This window comes from Tachypleus tridentatus, chromosome 12 (genome assembly GCF_004210375.1).
Source record: "Tachypleus tridentatus isolate NWPU-2018 chromosome 12, ASM421037v1, whole genome shotgun sequence".
Taxonomy (NCBI): domain Eukaryota; kingdom Metazoa; phylum Arthropoda; class Merostomata; order Xiphosura; family Limulidae; genus Tachypleus; species Tachypleus tridentatus.
This window is the reverse complement of record NC_134836.1, coordinates 120236537-120259708: the sequence shown is the minus strand read 5'-3', so window position 1 is coordinate 120259708 and position 23172 is coordinate 120236537. Positions and strand designations below refer to the sequence as shown.

Here is a 23172-nt window from a genome sequence, read left to right as displayed (position 1 = left end):
TTATTCATATTATTTGTTATCAGAATTTTGAAAAATATTAAATATAGTTACTCTTTAATTTCTGACTTGAATTAGTAGAAAGTGAAAAATAAACACAGAGTAAAACATAATTTATTCACTAATACTTTGCTAGATACAGCAATGTCATATAGACATTTCACTACCAAAAAATATTCAATATCCTGGAAAATAAGGGTTTCAACGACATATGCTTGTATGTAAATACTACTTAAATTTTTCACTTACATACACATAAACAGACTGTAATATCCATTTCAAAATTCTACCTGTGTGTTAATAAAAAAGGGATCGTAAAATCCTGTCAACTTTAGATGGATAAGATATTTTAGTGATTATTTTTAATTTGGCCAGATGTTCTAGGTGTTAGATCAATAACATCAACTTTTCTAGTAATAATGTCCACAGAAAATATTAGAACCAGGAAAGGATTTCTGTGTGGTCCAGCTGTTTTGTTTTATATAAATAAACAGCAGATGTATTGGCACAGGCCAAGTTACCTGGGATACCTAGACAATACTGCTGGTGAGTATTGCATAGTTCACTCTGTAGAAATTTCAATAATACTTTGCTAGATAGGGCAATGTGATATTGGCATTTCACTACCAAAAAATGTTCAATATCCTGGAAAATAAGAGTTTCCACGACATATAAATGCATTTTAAACTCCTAAATCCAGCTGTACAGCGTTTCCAGTGGTTGAAACTGTTGTAATGTTCTAGATATCATATCTACTGATTTCAGCTGTTCTAACTATGTAAGAATAAATGGCTACCACGCGAGGAATAACATACATCCTATCATGAAACATCACTTCTTAACTCCTGAAAATAAGGAATGTTACTTCATTTTAGTGGTTAACCCATCTATTAACCTTTTCTCCTGAATGCAAGGTTTTATACACATATATTTGGATGAATGTTTGATTCCTATTCCAAGACTACAGAATGATGACTTTATGTAAGTGAGTCGTCTTCCAAGTTTTAATGAGCTTAACATTTTCCATCATTCATTGTGGTTGTAGCAGCATATATTTCATATTGAAAAAGCTTTCATGTGCTTCACGTGTAACAATCTTAATCATTCATCTCCTGGCAATGGCACGCGTCCAAATAGCAGACTTCAACCACCAGAGTCACGTCTAGCCTCTTCCTGATTGTAGGGGATAATGATCACTGGAAGTGTTCAATCCCACTGGTCTGTAACATTCTGGGTGTTCTGTAAAACTCTTCCCACAAGGTTCGAAGGAAAGCAAGTCATTACTATGGCCTTCAGTATTCCATGCTGTCAGTGAATTAGAGCTGAAGGTTACGTTCGGGTTTTAAACCTGGTAATTTGCTCTGAATGTTCCAGGTTGCAGTTCTCTTTTTTGGTTCAGTGGCTGAATTGAGATTTTAGATAATACTTTAAGGTTTGCATCCAGAAAAAGACATCTACTTGACCTTCAAACTCTCTTGGATTGTGGTCTATCTTTAATGTCTAATTATTTCTCTTATACAACAGTTCTTTATTTTGAAAATGGTACTTGCTAGATTTACTTTCTACTGAAGTGTAAAACTTATAGTACATACTTATTACCTTAAAATAAACGTAGTACTGCAGTACTATAAATATGGCAGAAAATATTAAATAGAGCTAAACTTGAATTAGTAGAAATTAAAAAAAAAACTAAACACAATGTAAATCATAAATTATTCATTTACAACACAAGTTAAAAATATTATTTGAAGGAATTCTGAATGAAATGTGAGTAATCCATTATATACACATAGCATGCAAGCATGCTTAGTACTTTATATTCTCGTTATTCGGTAAAGTGCGCTTTTAATTTTCATCTACATTTTAATTTTCAAAATCTTTGTACGCAAACGTATAAATAAATTTGAAAGTGGCTAATTTCTTTTCATTTAAATTACATAATTTTTTATTTATTCCCCAATGATATATGTAAACGTTTTCGTAGTAAAAATTGAAACAAAACAGAGCACGTAATAAAAAGACAAGACAACGATTTTTGCCATCAGCAGATTAAGTGATAAATTTAAGAATCGTCGCGTTTGTTTGGTTTAATTGAAATGACCAAAAGTGACTTGAATAATACAAGAGGTTGTTATTACTTTCAGATTATCATGTTTAATATGACAGAAGCTTATTCCGAGAAAAACAAATGGCGGAGATAATAATAATCTAACAGAAGTGACTAATTTTAGTGTGAACAAATAAGTACTCTGTATTTCCCCTTTGTCAGTTCTGTAATAAAGGTTACGTTCATTATGCTAAAAGTGCTCAGCCTCATTATTTCATACATACTAGGAAATATTAGTCGAATTATTTGAAGGTCTAATATCTCGGGAGATCATTTAGTACTTCATAATACCACCACGTAAAATATCAGAAATATGGACTTAAATGCTTGGAGCAGTGGCGTATCCGAGGGCAGGCCTGATCAGTCATGTGTTCGGCCGCTGCCTGAGTGAAGTGATAAATAGTCAGCCTATAGGACTGAAACATGATAGAGTGTGTTAAAATAGTTGGATTATGCAAGATAAAAGGAGAGGAAAAACAATCAACAAGTTGTCAAAGTCAGGCGTTAATACGTAATACAGTATACCTTTTACCTTTTGCAAAGTTAAATGTTCTCTTTGCACAGAACTGGTAAGATAGCTAATTTTATATAAAGTACTGTTGTTTTTATATAATTTCATAAATGGAATATCACAACACTTACATTTCTTTCACCGTAGCCTCAAGCAGATTACACATAGAAAGTACTGTAATGTCAGCATGCCCTGGCAATGTCCAGTTGACGTTAACGCCACATAGCCAGGTAGTTAGGGGATCTGATTCGGAATCTGATGGTCACAGGTTCACCCTTTTAGTCGTGGAGGATTTATAATGTTACGGTTAATCCCACTATTAGTTAATAAAAGAGTATCCCAAGAGTTGACAATGTGTAATGATGACTAGTTGTCTTCTATCTTGTCTTTCACTGCTAAATTAGAGACAACTAGTGCAGATAACACTTGTGTAGTTTTGCAGGAAATTCAAAGAAAACCTTTAACACCACTGCCTTGGGATAATAGGTTTAGGTTTGGGAAGTGTAAATGAAACTAACTCTTCCTTAAATTGAAGGTTTTTCTTTGTGGAATGTTTAGCCTGATAAACTTTTTATGCTAATAATTTGAATTTTTTGAAACTTTTATTGTATTGGCAAATGTACCTGAAGTGATTTGTTTTTGTGCTTTTCATTGCGGATGTCGAATGCTTAAAATGGTAGAAAGGTATGGTTTTCTTTTACTTTTTCTTGTGACCTTAAGTACTTCCTCACATTATCTTGCTTATTTGCTCATTAGATGAGAATAAAAATATTATTTATTTATATTGAAAAAAAAAAAGGAATTCAAATATTTTTGTGAGAAATATGATATTTTTATTCTTTCCACAGAAGATGGCAGGCGTGTCTGCGTGCCAACTTAGTATAACGTATAAGTGAATTAAGATTTTTTTTTGTGGGATGATAACTTTCGTTTAATATAAGTTGTAAATAAATATAATATGTTCTCTTCTTTTAAAACTTTATCATTGTGCAGTTTGTCATGTTTTAAGCTTGTATTTAATAACTAGACAACAATAATATTTATTATTATTATGGAAGAAGATGAAAGACAGAAGAAAGTACAGGCTGGCAAAGAAAAGGTAAAAATTATTGAAAATAAAAATAGGCTAACGTTAAACTGTAGGCTTAAGTTTACTATCGATGTTAAGATTATGCCTTTTTCACAAATTTTATGATTACGCTTTGATTTTAAGATGAGAGTGAACACAAATTTAGTATTAATATTGTTTAAACTTTAATCATCGTATTTATTTGACCCTAAGGTTGTCACAATATTTACAAATAGTAGAAATACCAGATATGTTCAATATCACTAATATGAACGTAGCCATAAAATATTTATTTAAAAAATCTAAACGGCTGTCGGTGGCGAAGCGAAAATTCTCGAAGTATCAGGAACTTTACTAAAAAATATAGCGCTGGAAATTAAATAATAGAATTTAAATGAAAACTGAAACAAAGTAAATATTAAAAATATTTATACTACCTTGTAGTATACTGCTGAAGTAGAGTGATATGTATTATAATGAGACCACAACCGAACTGGTATGTCAGCAAGGGATTAGAAATCTCTTATACAGTGACACTAACCTATGTATGCTTTTAGCTCTGGTTATCACATTCAGACATTTGAATCTAAGTCTCAAAATTTTCATATTCAGCTTATTTTTTGTACACAATATAAAAATTGTTTTCTCACATAACACGAATTTAATGATTTCTCAATTAAACTTTGGGATGATCTGCACATCTGAAAAGTGGCATATACATTAGAGATAAAGGATTATGCCAGCTAACTCTTCATATGTGTATTGATTTTTTAAACTCCTTCACTTCATACACAGTTTGGAGGTTGACTTCCTAAAGATATTGATTGTACAGTGTACAAAGCATTGAATATTTGTATGTTATAGTAATCTGTTGTTGATTTGTTATTGGCTGATATTTCCTGTTTTGCCTTGTACTTAAATTTTGTAAAGGAACACCAGATTTTTATCAGAAAGCTAACTGCAGAGGATAATCAGAACATTATTTGCAGTAGTATTATTTTTTTAAAATTACTGCTAGTTATTACAATTAAACAATAACATCGTGCACTGTCCATAAACGCAGAGTGGATTTAGTTTTAAATTGACATTAGTGATAAAGTATTTGTAGAGTTATTTAGACTGAAACAAGAAGAAAGATGAACAGTTTGGTGGCTTGGTCACTTTTATGTCTTAGTGATGGTTTGTTGCCTTATTGGGTAGAGAAACGTATGACTTACGATCATCTTTTGAAGTAAAGCTGTTTGTCATTATTTGTGTTTTAGTGTGGATATTTGTACTGAGAACCTTTGCCATCCCTATATCTAGTCTACTGACTAGCATGTTTAACACATTTTGGTGGGTGGTTGTGTAAGATTTTTAGGTGTTAATAAGGATAAATTATCAGTTGGACAAGTTGTGTTGAAATTTGCAAAACCATAATTGAGAAAAAAATTTATTGAAAATTTAACATTATTCATATATATCTGTAAAATACTAGTTTATCTGACATCTAGCTCAGGCCTACATTTCAACTACTGGAATAACTGCATTCGAAGCTCTCAAGAAAATTTTTAATGTGAATATGCCTGAAGATGCAACACTAAAAACCATGTTGGGTACAGCATAGATAACTCATTGTACAGCTTATTTTTTAACAACTAAACCAAATATGATGTAATCAAGATACATTTGTTACAGTCATAAAATTTAACATGATACTTTTGAAATAACATTGTTTTATGAAGGTGTGAGGAATGTTTTTAACTCACTTCCTTAAGCTTGTGTGTAAAATGTTTATGTATTTATAGCTGGCTGAGTTATTAAAGAAGAAAAACAGTAGGTCAAAGAAAAAGAAAAAAACTGACCAGTGTTCCTTGGAAGAGGTTAATGAAGGTGAACATATGTCGGATCATACTGCTACTGAAACTGATGAATCATTTCAAAGTACCGAGGAAGTGCAAGTAGGTTTCTTGTTTTGTTGGTTAGAACACTCAATACATGTTAGGTGAAACATGCATAGTATATTAATTATTGTGATAGTAGTCTTGGAAGACAACTCTTGTAATTTTACTTTTTTAAGTGTGCATTTGAGATCTTTAAAGACTTAAAGGAGATAACATTCAACTTCCCCATACAGAGGAATATACTTGTCATTTGGTGTAAAAGCAAAATAAATGTGCCGTAATAAACCTCAACATTTTGACTCTGTATATATTGTTGTATCTCATATTGGAAATCTTTGCAGCTTAAGTGTAAGCTTCTGTAAAACATCTAAGAGTAACAAAAATTAATTATATGCTATTATTATTTTTAGTATATCCTAGAGACAGAATTTAGGAAGTTTTCCCATTGTGATTGGTTAATTTGTTAAGTTTTGCTAATTAATTATTTTCTCTCTTCATTACGTGTTTTTTTTTCCAAGAAGCTTATCAAAACTTTTCCATGTTTCTGACTTCAATAGTCTTTAAGACAATTGGCCAAGAATGGAAGCTGGTACAATAGTGATTTTGTGTACGTGTTAAACATAGTGTTATTTAAGAACTGAATAATAGATGTTACCAGAAAACATAGGCAAAGGGAAGAAGTACATGTAAACGGTTTTCTTGTAATGTTAACAAACTTTTACAAATATTGAGGTTTTTTATAGTTAATCATGGCTTTTTGTTTTATATTTTAACTTGTTGCTATTTGTTTATAAAATGAGTTCTCCACTCACAAAGTGGTACAGGAGTACAGACCTCAAACATAGTCCAGCATTACTCAAAAGACAATAGAGAAAAAGTGGGCTTTGAAAATTGGAACCTGAGTAGTGGATTGTGAAATCTAATATGATATGTAAGATTTCATAGTGGAGTTTTGTTTATGGAAATAAACTTGGAACTTCTGTAACAGTGTGCATCATTTGTGTTTTTTTTACAACTCTTCTTATGATGTGCATGTGTATGTGACAAATAAATAAATGTATGTATTCCAAATATTTTCCTCTGTCCATACATGTAATTGAAATATCAGGAGAAATATTTAAACCAGTTTCTGTGTATTTAGTTATATGCAGAAAGGTGATGTCTGGACAAAAATACAACTTTTGTGGCTAATAAAGAATATGGGTTGAAATATTGGTATATTTAATAAAGCCATAAGGATTAACAATTGTGAATTTTGTATGTTTTTAATGCAAGTGAAGAATAATCAATAAATACTCTTTGTAATATCCATGAGTATGATATTTCCATTGACACAGTTACTTTAGAATCTACATAATATCAGGTGAAAAAATGGTGGATCCTTTGCTTTGCTGGAGTTATTAAAGGAATATTTAGTAGTTGAGGCAACTGAGATAGTCGTAGAGCATGTGTGCCAGTTCTTTTAAAGTGAAGTAGCAGTTGGTTATTCATTTGAAGTGAAAGTAAACAGTGTCTGTGTTGCATGTTTAGTAATTTTGACTTACAAATGCATTAGGCAGGGTAAGGTTGAACAGTTCCTAAAGATTTGAACATATTACTGAATGTTTTAGTTTTATTTAAACAAGATAGTTTTATTGCATAAAATTTGGGTTCTAACTTGTAATGCTGTGGATTAAACACACACAGTTCTGTATTTATTTTGATGTCAATTACAACTTAATGTATTCAGATTACGTAATCTTGTGAAAGTTAAAATTTTGAACAAACAGGTTACTAAACCTTCTAGGTTAGAAACTTTTGTCACTTTTGTACAGTTGTTGGTTTGTTTCTAAGACAGTGAAACATGTTCTGTGAGATAGCTGTATCTGCGTACAATTACGGGATTACACTGTCGGGAGTTTGTCTCAGATTATGCTGCTTTATAAAAAGTTTTGTCGGATTTCACATCCGCTTGTGGTTGAAAAACAAACAAACATCCTGGTGTTACAGGAGTGAGTACATTCACAATGAATTTTGTATACATTGTAAACCATGGTGTCTGTTGCTCACTTACAGCAGTCTCTTCCTTCTCTGTGTTTTGAAAACTGTGCATGCAGCTCAACATTCACATTTGACATTGTGTGAGAACAGGTATGAATAATGTTGGTGATCAAACAGAATGTTCCATAATAAATTATTAATTAATCATACTACCATTTACATTTCAAAATGTGACATAACTTCTAGAATAGTAAAGTAGATTTACCTTATGTTATTATTGAGTGGCTCAGCATGACACCACTACTTTCTGTAGTGGGTGGTACAAGTAGATCAGAGTTTTGTCTCTCAGTCACAAATTAAGTTATTTAACCTGCTGACTGCCAAGTATTTCAGCTGCTACAATACAACTCTAATGCTTCTTCATTTTGTGACTTTTTTTCGTGGACGCCATTTTGGATCGAAAGTGAAACAATTTGTAAGTAGGTCAAATGCATGTATGGCGCTAACATCTAGTGTTGAAGTTAGGTATTATTTAGAACGAATTAACTCATCCGTGGCACTGTGTTACCGATTGACTTGGATGAGTTATCTTGTCTACGGCACTGAACAGGTTAAAGTCCACGAAATAATTTAAATTGATAGAGTAACTTAAACTTTTCCCATTACTGGGAAGGGGTTCTTTTGCTTGCTTGTGAAAAATGTCTATAGTCGGAGGACGTTTGCTAATAAAAGTGTGAGGACCTAGCTGAGGTTGACTTGGAGTTTTAAATCATTACTAGAAGACTTCAGCCCAATTTGTTGGAAATAATTGTCGATTACACTAGTAACATTCAGTGGAGTGGTACATTGTTTAAATTTTACTCTATAAAATGTTAATAAAGTAATATTCTCATTAAGATTACAGTGAATAATGATGAACCAATGTTCATTTCAAAAGAGATGTAACAAACAATTGTTAACAAAGACAAAACATTTTAATAAATCTTTATCAGTGGAAGGATCCACTGGAGTATCTCAACATGGTTGTGTCTTCAGTTTAATGCTCACTTGCTTCTTATGTGCTATGGTTATTTTGTATTTGGAATATACTTGCAGTTTCATTTTGTTTTATTATTTGCTTAATCTTTTCATGTAAGATTTTTCTTTCTAGCTTCTAATTTGCTTACATTTTGTTTGTACTACATACATTGTAAGTTTGATTGGTAGTTAAATTCTGATTTTGTTTGTTTATTTTTGTGTCTTGTATTGTAATTTTGTTATTCCTGATTTGTCTTATAATGTATTTAATTTGTTTGTATTTCATTTCAGTTTTAATTATTTGTTGTCTTTGTATGTCACCTGAGTGGAATGATTCTTTGATCATAAGAACTGAAAGTTAGTGTGTTATAACTGTAATAGCTGCTAGTTTTACATTTTCATATATTTGTAGTAAGGTATTTTCAAGAAGTCGTCATGTAGGTGTTTAACATGTCATTGTAAAATTCGTGTTAACTAGATGTTGAAAAGTTGTAAAAGTATAACATTTTATACATTGTTTAGGGTTGCATGTTGCAACTTGAGTCTCATGATGGCATCTGTGCATTTCTTTATGGACTTCCAGGATGTTTTTCCATTAAAGCAGGTTATATACTTGGATACAACACTAAGGCTTTGAACTTACTGTAAATGTTGGATATCCAAACAAATCTGGATCCGAGTCTTGACTTTTTACTAAGGATTTGTACTCACTGTAAATGTGGGATATCCAAACAAATGTGGATCTGAGTCTTGACTTTTTACTAAGGATTTGTATTCACTGTAAATGTGGGATATCCAAACAAATGTGGATCTGAGTCTTGACTTTTTACTAAGGATTTGTATTCACTGTAAATGTGGGATATCCAAACAAATGTGGATCCGAGTCTTGACTTTTTACTAAGGATTTGAACTTACTGTAAATGTGGGATATCCAAACAAATGTGGATCCGAGTCTTGACTTTTTACTAAGGATTTGAACTTACTGTAAATGTGGGATATCCAAATAAATGTGGATCTGAGTCTTGACTTTTTACTAAGGATTTGAACTTACTGTAAATGTGGGATATCTGAACAAATCTGGATCCAAGTCTTGACTTTTTACTAAGGATTTGTGCTCACTGTAAATGTGGGATATCCAAACAAATCTGGATCAGAGTCTTGACTTTTTACTAAGGATTTGTACTCACTGTAAATGTGGGATATCCAAACAAATTTGGATCTGAGTCTTGACTTTTTATTTTATTCTTGCAACATACAAATATTTGGAGGAGCCTTTTTAGAGCTGGAAGCTGATCAGTTGGTAAACTTCATTACACTTGATAGTCATTGACAGATAACTTAGGCTGTGTTTTAATAATAAAAGAAAGATGATTATGGACTCCAACAGCCATGGAAGCACTAAATTCTGTGGATGGGAGTCCAGTGAGTTGGTATTTCAGTAACCTGTCTTCAGGTGTTTTGGTTATCAAGATGGTAACATGTGTTATGATGGTGTGGACCCAAATGAGAACTCAGTGATGATTATATCAAGGACACACTTTGTGAGAGATCAGTGAGCCCTACATCATAGCACATTCTAGGAATCTTTTGGTGATTCCTATATACTCTTCAAGCTATCTCATTGGAGTCTGTTATGTCATATGCTAACTATCGTGATAACAGATAAGTGAAGAAAATTACTGAAGTTTGAATGACCACTGTTCTATTTTTACAAAGGTTTTATTATAAGGACTTTTCTCTCTCACACTTTGTACTTATCACGAAAATCCAATGTTCAACACTCTTTATTTGTTTTTGAAATTCTTTTGACTCCAACATTTCCTGATTTTGCAGCAAATTGATCAGACATCAAGTGAAACAACAGTTCAGGACATGCAAGAATCCCTTGGGGTAAGTAATGTAACATTGAAACAGCCAAAATAAGGATTTCAAGTATATGTTTTCTGAGGTAAAAATAGATGTATAAATATTCCAGTCATGATGATGAGAAACCTGCTTGTATGGATATTAAAACTTTAGGTCATTTTCAGGCTTCTTTTGTTAACTTGAAGATGATTTAAAAAGGTTAAAATGTTATTGTGCACTTTATTTTAATTAATTTTAATAACCATATCAGCTATCTTTAGAATACAATATTGCAATCAATTATAACTTCTATGATTAGTATGTTTACCTATTTTGTTGGAAAAAAAATTTTTGTACTAATCATTTTGTATACAATTTAAGCAGTATCACTGTTTAGGTTGTATATTGTATACATATGAATTATTATCTCAGTGTAAATAAAAGGTTTTGTAACACAAACTCTTGTGTAAACTTCCTTTCAGTTTGAGTTGTTTTATTCATAATTGTTTTAAAAATGTGTGTGAGAAAACATGAAATTGTTTACTGTGAAGTTCCTTTTTTTTTTTAATGAAATATCCAGTTTTATGCATCTAAATGTTTTATCTCTGTATCAGGTCACCTAAATATTTAAAAATAAAATTCTTTAGAATATCTGACAAGATATATGTTTTGATCATGGTGTAAACATTTTGCATGAATAGTTATCAGTGAATAACCATTAAATTATTAGCATTCTAAATTTAAAAAATGTTTGTTTCTGGAAATTAGAATTTTTTTTTTATATTTGTAGAGCAAGAATCATTTTAATTTTTTTTCAGATAATTTTGTTGGGAAATGTACTTTTTAAGGTATGTTTCCATAATGTTTTGACATTATAACGGCTATCGACAGAACAAAACTTGATATATATTGTGTTTTTGTCTTTAGCACATAGATAATTTAACAGAATCTGCAGTTGAAGAAAACATTGAAGAATCTAGTTACAAAGCAGTCATTGAAGAATACAGGATAAAGGTTAGTGTAACGTATAACCTTTCCTCAATAGTGATCTCTTTAGGCAATATTTTTAAAGGTCAAAACTAGTTACGAGATGTATTTCAGCCACTCCTGTAAAGACCCCGGTATTTGTTAAAAATCACCTCAGCATTGCACAGCAACAGTGCTTAAAAGAAAAATTGTTTTATAGGTTGTTGCAGTTTAAAGACCATACATTCTGACATCAAGCCACTGTCCTTTTAAAATGTAATACTTCTGCTCAGTAATGACCCCAAAGACACCAAACAAGCAGGGGATTGCCTAAAAGGTACTGCTGGAGACAATCACTGTGGATAGGTATCATACAGCTATTATTAAAATAATTGGTCATCTGGTTCCACTGGGGAAAGCAGCCTAGAGAAAATGCAGAGAATTGGGTGGAGGGTGAAGAACAGAAAGCATGTCAGCACCTACTTAAATCCCACAGTGAATAGTCTTCTGTCATAATAACACAGATGGTTCCTACATCTAGGATAGTGATAGTTCTGGTTGGGTGTTGATTGTTGTTTGGAGCAACAGCATTCTGCATGAGGCTGGTGGAGCATTCAGGCTTTTGACAGGCAGTACATGGATGCTGGTGGTAGTTATAAAATTACCATATTTCCCGGCATCATATTTGATTAAATTATTAGCATTCTAAATTTAAAAAATGTTTGTTTCTGGAAATTAGAATTTTTTTTTTATATTTGTAGAGCAAGAATCATTTTAATTTTTTTTCAGATAATTTTGTTGGGAAATGTACTTTTTAAGGTATGTTTCCATAATGTTTTGACATTATAACGGCTATCGACAGAACAAAACTTGATATATATTGTGTTTTTGTCTTTAGCACATAGATAATTTAACAGAATCTGCAGTTGAAGAAAACATTGAAGAATCTAGTTACAAAGCAGTCATTGAAGAATACAGGATAAAGGTTAGTGTAACGTATAACCTTTCCTCAATAGTGATCTCTTTAGGCAATATTTTTAAAGGTCAAAACTAGTTACGAGATGTATTTCAGCCACTCCTGTAAAGACCCCGGTATTTGTTAAAAATCACCTCAGCATTGCACAGCAACAGTGCTTAAAAGAAAAATTGTTTTATAGGTTGTTGCAGTTTAAAGACCATACATTCTGACATCAAGCCACTGTCCTTTTAAAATGTAATACTTCTGCTCAGTAATGACCCCAAAGACACCAAACAAGCAGGGGATTGCCTAAAAGGTACTGCTGGAGACAATCACTGTGGATAGGTATCATACAGCTATTATTAAAATAATTGGTCATCTGGTTCCACTGGGGAAAGCAGCCTAGAGAAAATGCAGAGAATTGGGTGGAGGGTGAAGAACAGAAAGCATGTCAGCACCTACTTAAATCCCACAGTGAATAGTCTTCTGTCATAATAACACAGATGGTTCCTACATCTAGGATAGTGATAGTTCTGGTTGGGTGTTGATTGTTGTTTGGAGCAACAGCATTCTGCATGAGGCTGGTGGAGCATTCAGGCTTTTGACAGGCAGTACATGGATGCTGGTGGTAGTTATAAAATTACCATATTTCCCGGCATCAAATATGCACCCCCATTTTAATTAGATAAATTTTGAAAAAAAACCATAGGAATAAGGTCACAACACTTCCACCAACCTTACCAAGATGTTTCCCGGATTGTTTAGTGTCTTACTGTATATAACTCCTACCTTACCAAGATGTTTCCTGGATTGTTTAGTGACTTACGGTATATAATTCCTGGCCCATGTCTCATTTATTGTGTGCTTATCATATCTACCTTTGAAAGTGTGTACCTTATATTACCTCTAGAATATCTGTATTGTTATCAGTAATAATGTTATTCCAAGCCTGAGGAGTTAAAAAGAGATGTTGGTATTACAGCACAATTTGTACGGTGACTTGTTCTTGTTTATTTATTTGTTATTTAATACAAAGTAACTTGTACATTTCATTCTGGGTTGTATGAGGTGCTTGGCTTACTATCTAGTATCAAAATGCTTCCTGTAGGATTAGGTTTAGGCCTATGAGCAACATAACCTTCTGCCTGGAAGATACAGGGTAAATTTTTGAGACTTATTTTGGGGAAAAAATAGTGTCTTTGATGCCAGTAAATATGGTAGTTATCTTCTGGATTTCTGAAAGCACTGAACTGTGAATAGTGAAGATTGCCAAAATAATATTTTCTGAAATTATTTGTTATAGAAGTCCTTGCATTTTCTGGATATATATAAATGGACTATAGAGATACTTTTTGAACTGTTTGAAGTATTTTTCATTTGATTATTTTGCTGTCATGACTAATTTCTGTAATTCTTGATTCTCTCTGTAGTGGTTTGCCCATATATTTAAAGTGTTTTTCCTTTAACCCTTTTGCAACTGGAGGGTTTAATTGCATGTCATGGTTTCTTAGTAAGTTATTTTTAAACTGTAATTACACCATTTTTTTTGCATGTTATACTAATTAACATAATGTTATAGCTGATAATCCATACTTTAATATTATATAGGGTTTAAGTCTTTAATTTTATAAGGAAATAGTTTAAAAAATCTTGAATTTCCCCTAGTGTAAGAAATTGACACATTTTCTCTAACCATTCAATCTTCTCTGTTTTATTCACTACCCCTTGTAATAAGTATGAAATTTGACATGAATTAGTCACTATAAAATTGTAATTGCTCAGACTAACTGCAAATTTTATAACCTTTAATTATGTTTTGTTACAGAACCATTGAATAGAAAATTAGACCCATGTGCTCCATCTGTCACATTCTCTTTCAGGATTTGTTAATAGTACAAAGAATAAAAAGCCAAGGTTTTCATTTATCAAATGACAAATTATATTACATTGGTTTCTGAACAGAGAGTTGTCAGTTTCTCAGTTAGTGCAAGCTTCATTCCTGTTGGAAAGATAATGATTATCTTGGATGAACATGTGATGGTTTTGTTGCATAGCAGTAAAGACTGAAAATTTGTCTGTTTTATCACATGTTATTATTTTTTCTTCTTTGGTGTATTATTTAATTAAATAAAAAATTTAGTGCATTACTTCCATTACTAAAAATGTTTCACGAGGAAAACACTTGAGTAGCTTAAACATAGAATATTTCATGGGTAATGTAATTCAATAGCCTAAAATGAGCTCCATGTTTTCCAAGTGATTTACAACCTATAATGACATGAATGGTAGTACTTAGTTGTTGAAATAACAATCACAGAGCAATAAAACAATAAAATATAAGTATAAATAGATGTATACTGTTAAGAGTTTAAAGTTTGCTTTGGTTTGTTTTGAATTTTGCACAAAGCTATGCAAGTGCTATCTGCACCAGCTGTCCCTAATTTAGCAGTGTTAGACTAGAGGGAAAGCTAGTCGTTACCACCCACTATCAATTCTTGGGCTATTCTTTTACCAACGAATAGTGGGATTGCCCATTGAATTATAACACCCCCATGGCTGAAAGGGCGAAGCATGTTTGGTGCGATGGGGATTCAGACTTGCGACACTTGGATTACGAGTTGAGTGCCTTAACCACCTTGCCATGCCTGGCCAAGAGTTTAAAGTTACTTAGGATAAACAAATGTAGTGTCATGTTACTATTTCAAGTCATTGTAAGAAATCAGAAAATGGTAATCTAGATATTTTTCAACTTTTTTTTTGTGGTTACAAGGTTGGTCAATTTGACTGACTATGGATCTAGAGTAGAGAAAATAACAAGTGAAAAATAAAGTTTTACTGAAAAATAATATGTTTGAAATGTACTTAGGAGATTTTAGAGATTACACGAATGATATTTGAGGATTTTAGGAAGAGGAATAGTTTTTTAATCATAACATGAAAATCACTTCTTACTCAGACTAGTAATGAAACCGACTCAATATATTCACAAATCAATCTCAGTAAAAAAAATGTATGTAATTAAAAAATTTGATTTTTAATGTACAAACAATTTGTAATGTTTACTAAAAGTCTGCCAAATTTTGTGAGGATATACAGTCTGCATTAAAAGCTATAAGTACTTAACGTTTTGAAATGTGTATAGCAAGCCATAAGCAAAAGGATTAACCATTGTTTTTATTGCTTTATTACATTATAAACATTTGGTAAATTCTTTTGGTATCATTGTGCTTTTTTTTTTGGTTTGCTTTCTATTATTTCTGTAACAAATAGTGTAAATGTAAATTATTCTTGTTTTTACAGATTAGAGAGTTCCAGAATGCTCTTATTCAGAGGGATGACATTATTTCACAGCTATCTGAGCGACTGGTCACAACGTTAGAAAACAGAGATGCAATACAGGCTGATGCATCCACTCAAGCTGAGGCTTTGGCTCAGGAAATCAGTACACTTAAGCTTCAGTTGAAACAGGCAAGAACTTTAAAAAGAATAATTGAAGAAATACAAATCCTGTTTTGTGTATTCTTAAAGTAAAATTGAAAGTCCTTTGTTGGAGAATCATTGTATTATGGTTTTAGATAAAGTATCTGATTGGTTTGAACATGATTGTCTGTACTTATGAAGTTCTAAAGTGTTTTGCTATGTAAGGAACACTACGTGAAAAACTGTTCCTATGGTGGTAGTGTGTGTGTGTGTGTGTACATTATCATTTAGTGTCTCAGACTGTTGAGAAATGTTTTTCTGTTCATTGGTATTAAAGTAAATGTTTTTAGAGAACATTATATGAGTAACAAGAATGTATTTATACAAAATATTTAGTAAATGTTTCAGAATGTTCATAAAAATGATTAATACATTTATAAAAAATTAAGTATAATGATTGTATTTATAGAGTATACTGGTGAATTTAAGATTTGAATTACATTCTGTAACCTTTACTTAATCATTTTTATAGCAAGTTCTTTGTTTTAATAAAATTAAAAAAACTTACTAGCAATTAATTCAGTTGGACAAGTATAAATCAGGACTTTGGGAGTAATTCTGCTTCTTTGTTGTAGTTGGATTTGCCAGTTATATCAAATTGGGTCAAGCATTTGTAGATTTTTCTTTTATTAAACTAAATTTATTAGTTCAAGATTGTGTGATGTGAGTGGCATAATTGTAAGGCATTGTTTCTCACTGATATCGAAATTAGCACATGAATTTTTCAGTATGTTTATTTGGTATTAAATTTATTCTTTATAACTACAGCTAAAACTACAGAACATATTTATGAAGAAAAGTGTTTTTATTTGCATATAGATTACAGTATTGTTTATTATAGTGATTTGTATGGTTATAGTTAAGTATGACTGTTTAAAAAGACAGTGTAAAAATCCTTTTTTTTTTTTTTTTAAGGCCACGGATGTGGTTGGTAAACAGAAAAGTAAAACAGGGATTTCAGCTCAGGAACTGTTGGAAACTAAAAATCAAGTCATATTTCTGCAACAGGAAAAGGTTCACAAAGACAGTGTCATTGTCAATCTATCTCAAAGAGTATCTAGTATGTCCTCGGAGCTGGACATTTTACAAGAAGAACACCAGACAGAGTTGAATAATTGGAAAGAAACTTTTGAAACTAACCAGAGTCTGTGGGAAAACAAACACCAGCAAATTCAGTGCCTTTTAAAGGAGGAACAATGTGAGAAATATAAACTCTCTTCACAAGTAGAAGAACTTCAGAAGCAACTCGCAGAAAATGATGAGCACATGGCACGGCTGTCTGCAAGTCTAGTTGACAATCAACACAAGGTTCAAGAACTTCAGGGACTTTTAGATGATGCGCAGAATCGGTCTCGATTAGAAATTGACACTTTGAAGGAAGAAAGCTTAAAAAAAGATAAAAAGCTGCAGGCAGCTCAAGCTGAAATTGAAGAATTAATACAGGAGTCTGAAATGAAGGTGGGAGAAATCTGTGATTATTTTATAGTTACATATTTTATATGTCTATTTTATTATTTTACTCTGTATTTTCACTCTGAAAACACTAATTTAAATATTTGGTTGTTGGCAATGGAAGATAAAAAGAAATGTACATTGAAGATAAAATTTAAAAATATTTCTTAAAGTCGGGTTCTAATTCATAGTAGCTTTGAAGTCTTTATAGAATGAATATGCTTGGAGTACAGGATTGGAGAGTGTTTTATTTCTGTGTTGTGTGAGGGTACTGCTGAATTTACTTAGCCCAAAGACTGTAACAATAAACACTTACTACTGTGACAGATTTAATCAACAAAATCATTATATCCTGTGTTAGAAGTGATACTGATAGGAAAGGTAGTGTTATAAACATTAAGTTCCAGTAAGAATTAAAAGACACTACTTGTATTTTATTACCCTTTAAAATCATTTACCTCAACACTTTGGGTTGATGTGGTTTGGAATGAAATACAAAGTTTTGTTCCCATATAATATTACAGTGAAGTGTTGACAGCAGTTGTGTCTCATAAACAATGCTCTTTCCCATTAATATAACATTAAATTGTATAAATGAATTTTCTAAAAGTTTATTCTTATTTAACACTAACTAATATGTTTAAAAATGTTCAGCTTCAGAAGATGTTGATCATGAAGCACGTGGTTGTGGCTTCAGAAGATGTTGATCATGAAGCACGTGGTTGTGGCTTCAGAAGATGTTGATCATGAAGCACGTGTGGTTGTGGCTTCAGAAGATGTCGATCATGAAGCACGTGTGGTTGTGGCTTCAGAAGATGTCGATCATGAAGCGCGTGTGGTTGTGGCTTCAGAAGATGTCGATCATGAAGCCGCGTGTGGTTGTGGCTTCAGAAGATGTCGATCATGAAGCCGCGTGTGGTTGTGGCTTCAGAAGATGTCGATCATGAAGCACGTGTGGTTGTGGCTTCAGAAGATGTCGATCATGAAGCACGTGTGGTTGTGGCTTCAGAAGATGTCGATCATGAAGCACGTGTGGTTGTGGCTTCAGAAGATGTCGATCATGAAGCACGTGTGGTTGTGGCTTCCCATGTTAATACATTTTATCCTTACAACAATCAACATACAGCATAAAATCTTCATATCATATTTTATTAATTTTCTTGTGACACTAACAGTTTTAGTTCTTTTAATTATAAGAAAATGTTAAAGAATTGTACTACCTAAAGTGCGAAGGTACTGTGTATATGTTGTAGTATTTGTAAAACGTCAAGTATTAGTCTAATTTTTCATAATTTAAAAGCCATGTGGATATTTTTCAAAATTATTGTAATGACAAGAGTTCCAAGAAATTACAATGTTAAGTTGACATACACTATATAAAGTGATTTAGTTACTTTTTTCTTTGCTTTGTAGGCTCAACAGTTAATAAAGGAGTTAGAAAAACAAAAACAACAGAATGTTCAGTCGTCAGGGGCTGTTGATCAGCAGTTAACAGCTTTGAAAGTAAAATTGGAAAAGGAACATAGCCAGAATATTATGACAATCAAGGCAGAAATGTTGAAGCAGTTACATTTTGAAGTCAGTGCAGTAGAACAAAAACTTCAGGCTGCCATAGCTGAGAGAAATAATTTAAATGAAGAACTTAAGAAGGTTAAATCTTGTTCTGACAACGAACACTTGACAAATGGGCACAGTTACGTCTCTAGTCACGAAGGAGCTGGAGATAGTAAAGATCAGTTCCACAGTGATTTGTTGTATTTCATGAAACAGTGTGAATTTCTTGTGGAACAAAATGACCATTTACTACAGCAGCTGTCTACGTTTAAAGACTGTCATAAAACTCAAGCAAAACAGATAGTTAGTGGTGATGCGTTTTATACTCAAAGTAATATAGGAGAAGATGAGAGGGTTAGAAATGAGAGTAATTTAAGACAGACAGAGAACCAGGTGGAGCTAGTTGAAAAAACAAGTAAGTTGTTAGTGCTTCAGCCACCAGGAACTTCTTTTGATGATACTTCAGAAAGACTGGAATTTGGTCTTCAGCCTTTAGATTTAGATAACAGGGAAAGTACAGAAGAGGAACTGTTTGGGACTGAAGGTAAAGCCAGCTCTTCAGACAACAATCAGAATGAACTATCAAGTTTGGTAAAGGATTACTTCACCAGTCTGTGTTTACAGTTTAAGTCTGTTTGGATAATGAATAACGAACTACTGCAAAATGTACGGTCTTTGAGGGAATGCATAAATGCTTTAAAACTAGAGTTAGATGATGAAAAATGTAAAGAATTCCACTTCGAGTTTCTAGAATCATTAACGACACCAGAAGAGATATTACAGAAAAGTTTACGAATAGCTGCATGTAAGAACATTCAGCAAGAGTTACTTCAACAGAACAATGTTTTGAGTTTGAAATTTAAAGAAGCTACAGATGGAGCAGAACTATTAAATATTCAGCTACAAGATTCTGATGATAAGGTTAAAGATTTGAAACAGAAAATCAATAACTTGGGACATGAAGAAGGAAGTTACACTGAAATAGCTCATAATAATTGTCAAAATTGGATATCTGATAATGACCCAGCACTAGAAGAAAACCCTCAACTGCAAGAGACAATGATTTCCATAAATGGGAAAAGATTATCTCAAGAATCTGTAAAAAAATTAGAAAGAACAATAGAACTTGAATGTGAAGGAGAGGAACCAAAAATGACACAGCCAAAACACTTCCAAGATTTACAATATGACCATGTAGTATCTGAGAAAGATCAACTGTCTAAACATTTAGAACATTTACAAGAGAAATATGACCAGGAAGTGTCTGAGAAACATCAACAATCTAAACAGTTAGAACATTTACAAGAGAAATATGACCAGGAAGTATCTGAGAAAGATCAACTGTCTAAACAGTTAGAACATTTACAAGAGAAATATGACCAGGAAATGTCTGAGAAACATCAACTATCTAAACAGTTAGAACATTTACAAGAGAAATATGACCAGGAAATGTCTGAGAAAAATCAGCTAGATAAAGTGGAACATTTGGAACACTTACAAGAGGATTACAAGCAAGTAGTTTTTGGAAAAAACAAACTAGCTGAAGAGATAACAAACTTGTTGTTATCACAGCAGAATTATGATTTGCTGGTATCAGAAAGGGACCAGTTATTGAAAGAAGTTCAACAGTTACAAGGACTGCTAAAAGAAACCAAGGAAGATAAGTTTGAAAATGTAGAGTTACAGAATCAGTACACTATAGCTGACTTGAAATCTCAGGTTGACAAACTATCAAACGAAAATGACTGCTTGAAATCAGAAAATAAAGGTCTTAATGAAAAACTAAGTGAGTACCAATACCAAGTGAAAGAACTACTTGCAAATACATCACAAACAGAGGGTGAACCATGTGACCAGAAAACAACCTTGGACAAAATATTGTGGAAGTTAGAAGACCTTACAAGAGATAAAAAAGTGGCCAAAGACTACACATCTCATTGTGTGACTCCAGAAGTCTCACAGTTAGAAAAGAGTTTTTACTTTGCTGTTCCAAAAGAGATTGAAGAAAAATTTGAAAAATATGTGATTTTACTTCAAAATAAAATTTATTTATTGGAAAATGAAAGACAAGATTTTAATAAGTTAAAGGAGGAATTTCAGTGTCTTGAAACTGACAAAATGCATCTGGAAGAAAAACTGGAGAATTTGGAGACATCAATTGGAGAACTGTCCAAAATTAAATACTTGCTTGCAGATTCCCGGAGAGAAAGAGATATGTTCGAGACAAAGTGCAAGGAACTCTCGCAAGAACTTGAGAACGTTCATACCTCTGAAGCACTTCTCAGACAAACTCTGCATGCTTCATACCAAAAAAGGGACCTTGAAAATGAGAGCTTGAAAAAGAACCTTAATGAATATCATGTTTTTATTGACCAAATAAAATCTGTTTTGTTAAAAGCTAGTACAGACGTGGCAGAGTTTGCTGTTAGAAATTTTCAGTTTGAAGATATTTCCAAGATAATAGAAAGTATTCAACTACTAACAGAAAAATTACATAACAGTCATCAGACCATAAGTAATTTAAAAGAAAAAGTTAAGAAGATGGCTGAATTATTAGACCAATACAAGAACAAAAATAATATGTTATTACAGGAGATTGAAGAGAAAAGAAAAAATCATATGCTAGATTTTGATACACTGAAAGCAGAAATAGAAGAAAAGCATGAGGCAGAGATGCAAGAGAAAGTACTGGAACTAGAAGAAATACATCGTAATGAACTACGAGAGAAGGAAGGAGAGCTAATTAATACCAGAGATTATTACACTGTTGAGATGGATAAGTTAAAATCAGAACTAGAAAGTATGCAGGCAGCCAAACAAAAGTTGGAAGAGCAAACATATGAACTACAGAAATGTTGGAATCAAACACCGAATTTCACTGTTTCTTCTCAGATTGGTGAAGAAATATCAAAATTATCTTTAGTTGATCCATTGCCTTCAGAATTGACTGTGATAGATAAAGCTGCTAATTCAGGTGACCAAAGTGCCTTTTATAATATTGATCCAAAGAGTTTTGTTGGAGAAAAGATGTAACTGAAAGAGAGTGGAAACTGAAATATGAAAAACTACTTCAAAAACATAAAGTTCTGGATTGTTTAAAGGAAGAATTGAAAGTGATATTGGAAGAGAATAACAACACAGACACTAAACTAAAGGAACTAGAAAGTGAATTAAAAAAGTCCGAGAAGCATACAGAAACAGTTGTTAAGCTTTTAAAAGAGAAGAGAGAATCAGAACAAGATTTGATGGTGCAGGTGTTTAATTTTCAGGAAGCTAATCATAAGCTTGAAGCTAAGCTGGAAGAACTTAAAGTTCAAGTTAGTGGATTGTTGTTTGTTAAAAAGGCTTTAGAAGAAGAAGTGCAGTTAGGAAGACAAAAAGTCCATAGCAGTAAGATGGATGGTTTGATGGAAGATCTTGCAGTGCCTGAAGCTGAAATTTCTGAGTTAAGAACGAAACTTCAATCAGAAGTGGAACTAAGAAACAGTCTCGAAGCATCTGTTGCACACTTGTCCAAAAGGTGTGAACTGTTAGATCGAGGTAGAAATGATCTACTTGTTCGGATGGAAGAGTTGAAAGACCAAGTCATGCATTATTTGATAGAGCAACAAAAAACTCAGTCAGAGTTAATGAATGAAAGATTTGAAAACCATAAAACCAAACAGGAATTAATAAATCTCCAGATTCAGCTCAGAGCTACACAAATTCAAGATGTTTCTGAAGTAGATAACTATTTTGATGAAATTGTTGTCAAAGAAAGCTCTCAGACTAGGACAGATTGCATTGGTAGCTCTTTAAGTCAAAGTGATCAGGGTTTAGAGAAATCTGTTGAAGGAATGCTGGGACTAAGTGACAAGATGGATTATCTTGTAAATATTAGCAAAACAATCATGGAAGAGAAACAAAAGTTTATTAATCAGCTTAGTGAGCAGGAACAAGTGTTAAATAACCTGAGGAAGCTTTTGGATAAAGAAAACTTCTCTGCTAACAAGGTAAGAGGAAAGTTGCTGTTAATATGAACATTGATTTCTTTGTGTTGTTACAACAACAGGTAACGTGGTCTAAGATTAGTGGGTGGCATATTTTAGAAGGAACATAAACCTTCATGTCACAATTTAGCATGTGTTAAAAAGGATGAATGCCTCAAATTAGATTGTTGTAAATTATGTCTTAAACTGGACATAACTTCTTTTTATAAATTTACTCTTTCTGTTGTTAGTTTTTACTTGAACAAAAACAATTAGAATTTATTCTTTTAACTTAATCATAACCAAATCTGTCTGTCATATAATACTGCATAGCAGTTATTTTTATGGTGCAGAAAAACTATCACTCAGTTATTTTAACAGGTTC

General features: G+C 32.4%; 1 protein-coding gene across 1 annotated transcript in view; it reads left to right on the top strand.

Moving 5' to 3' along the window:
- Positions 1–3466: 3466 nt before the first annotated feature.
- The window catches only part of LOC143235747 (uncharacterized), a 159571-nt gene continuing 139865 nt past the window's right edge, over positions 3467–23172 (top strand). The window contains 10 exon segments of the mRNA XM_076473951.1: positions 3467–3714; positions 5472–5624; positions 10398–10454; positions 11337–11423; positions 11917–12024; positions 12274–12360; positions 15634–15801; positions 16729–17271; positions 18679–21841; positions 21844–22811. Of these exon segments, the coding sequence (XP_076330066.1) occupies positions 3667–3714; positions 5472–5624; positions 10398–10454; positions 11337–11423; positions 11917–12024; positions 12274–12360; positions 15634–15801; positions 16729–17271; positions 18679–21841; positions 21844–22811 (5382 nt within the window). The 5' untranslated portion in view covers positions 3467–3666.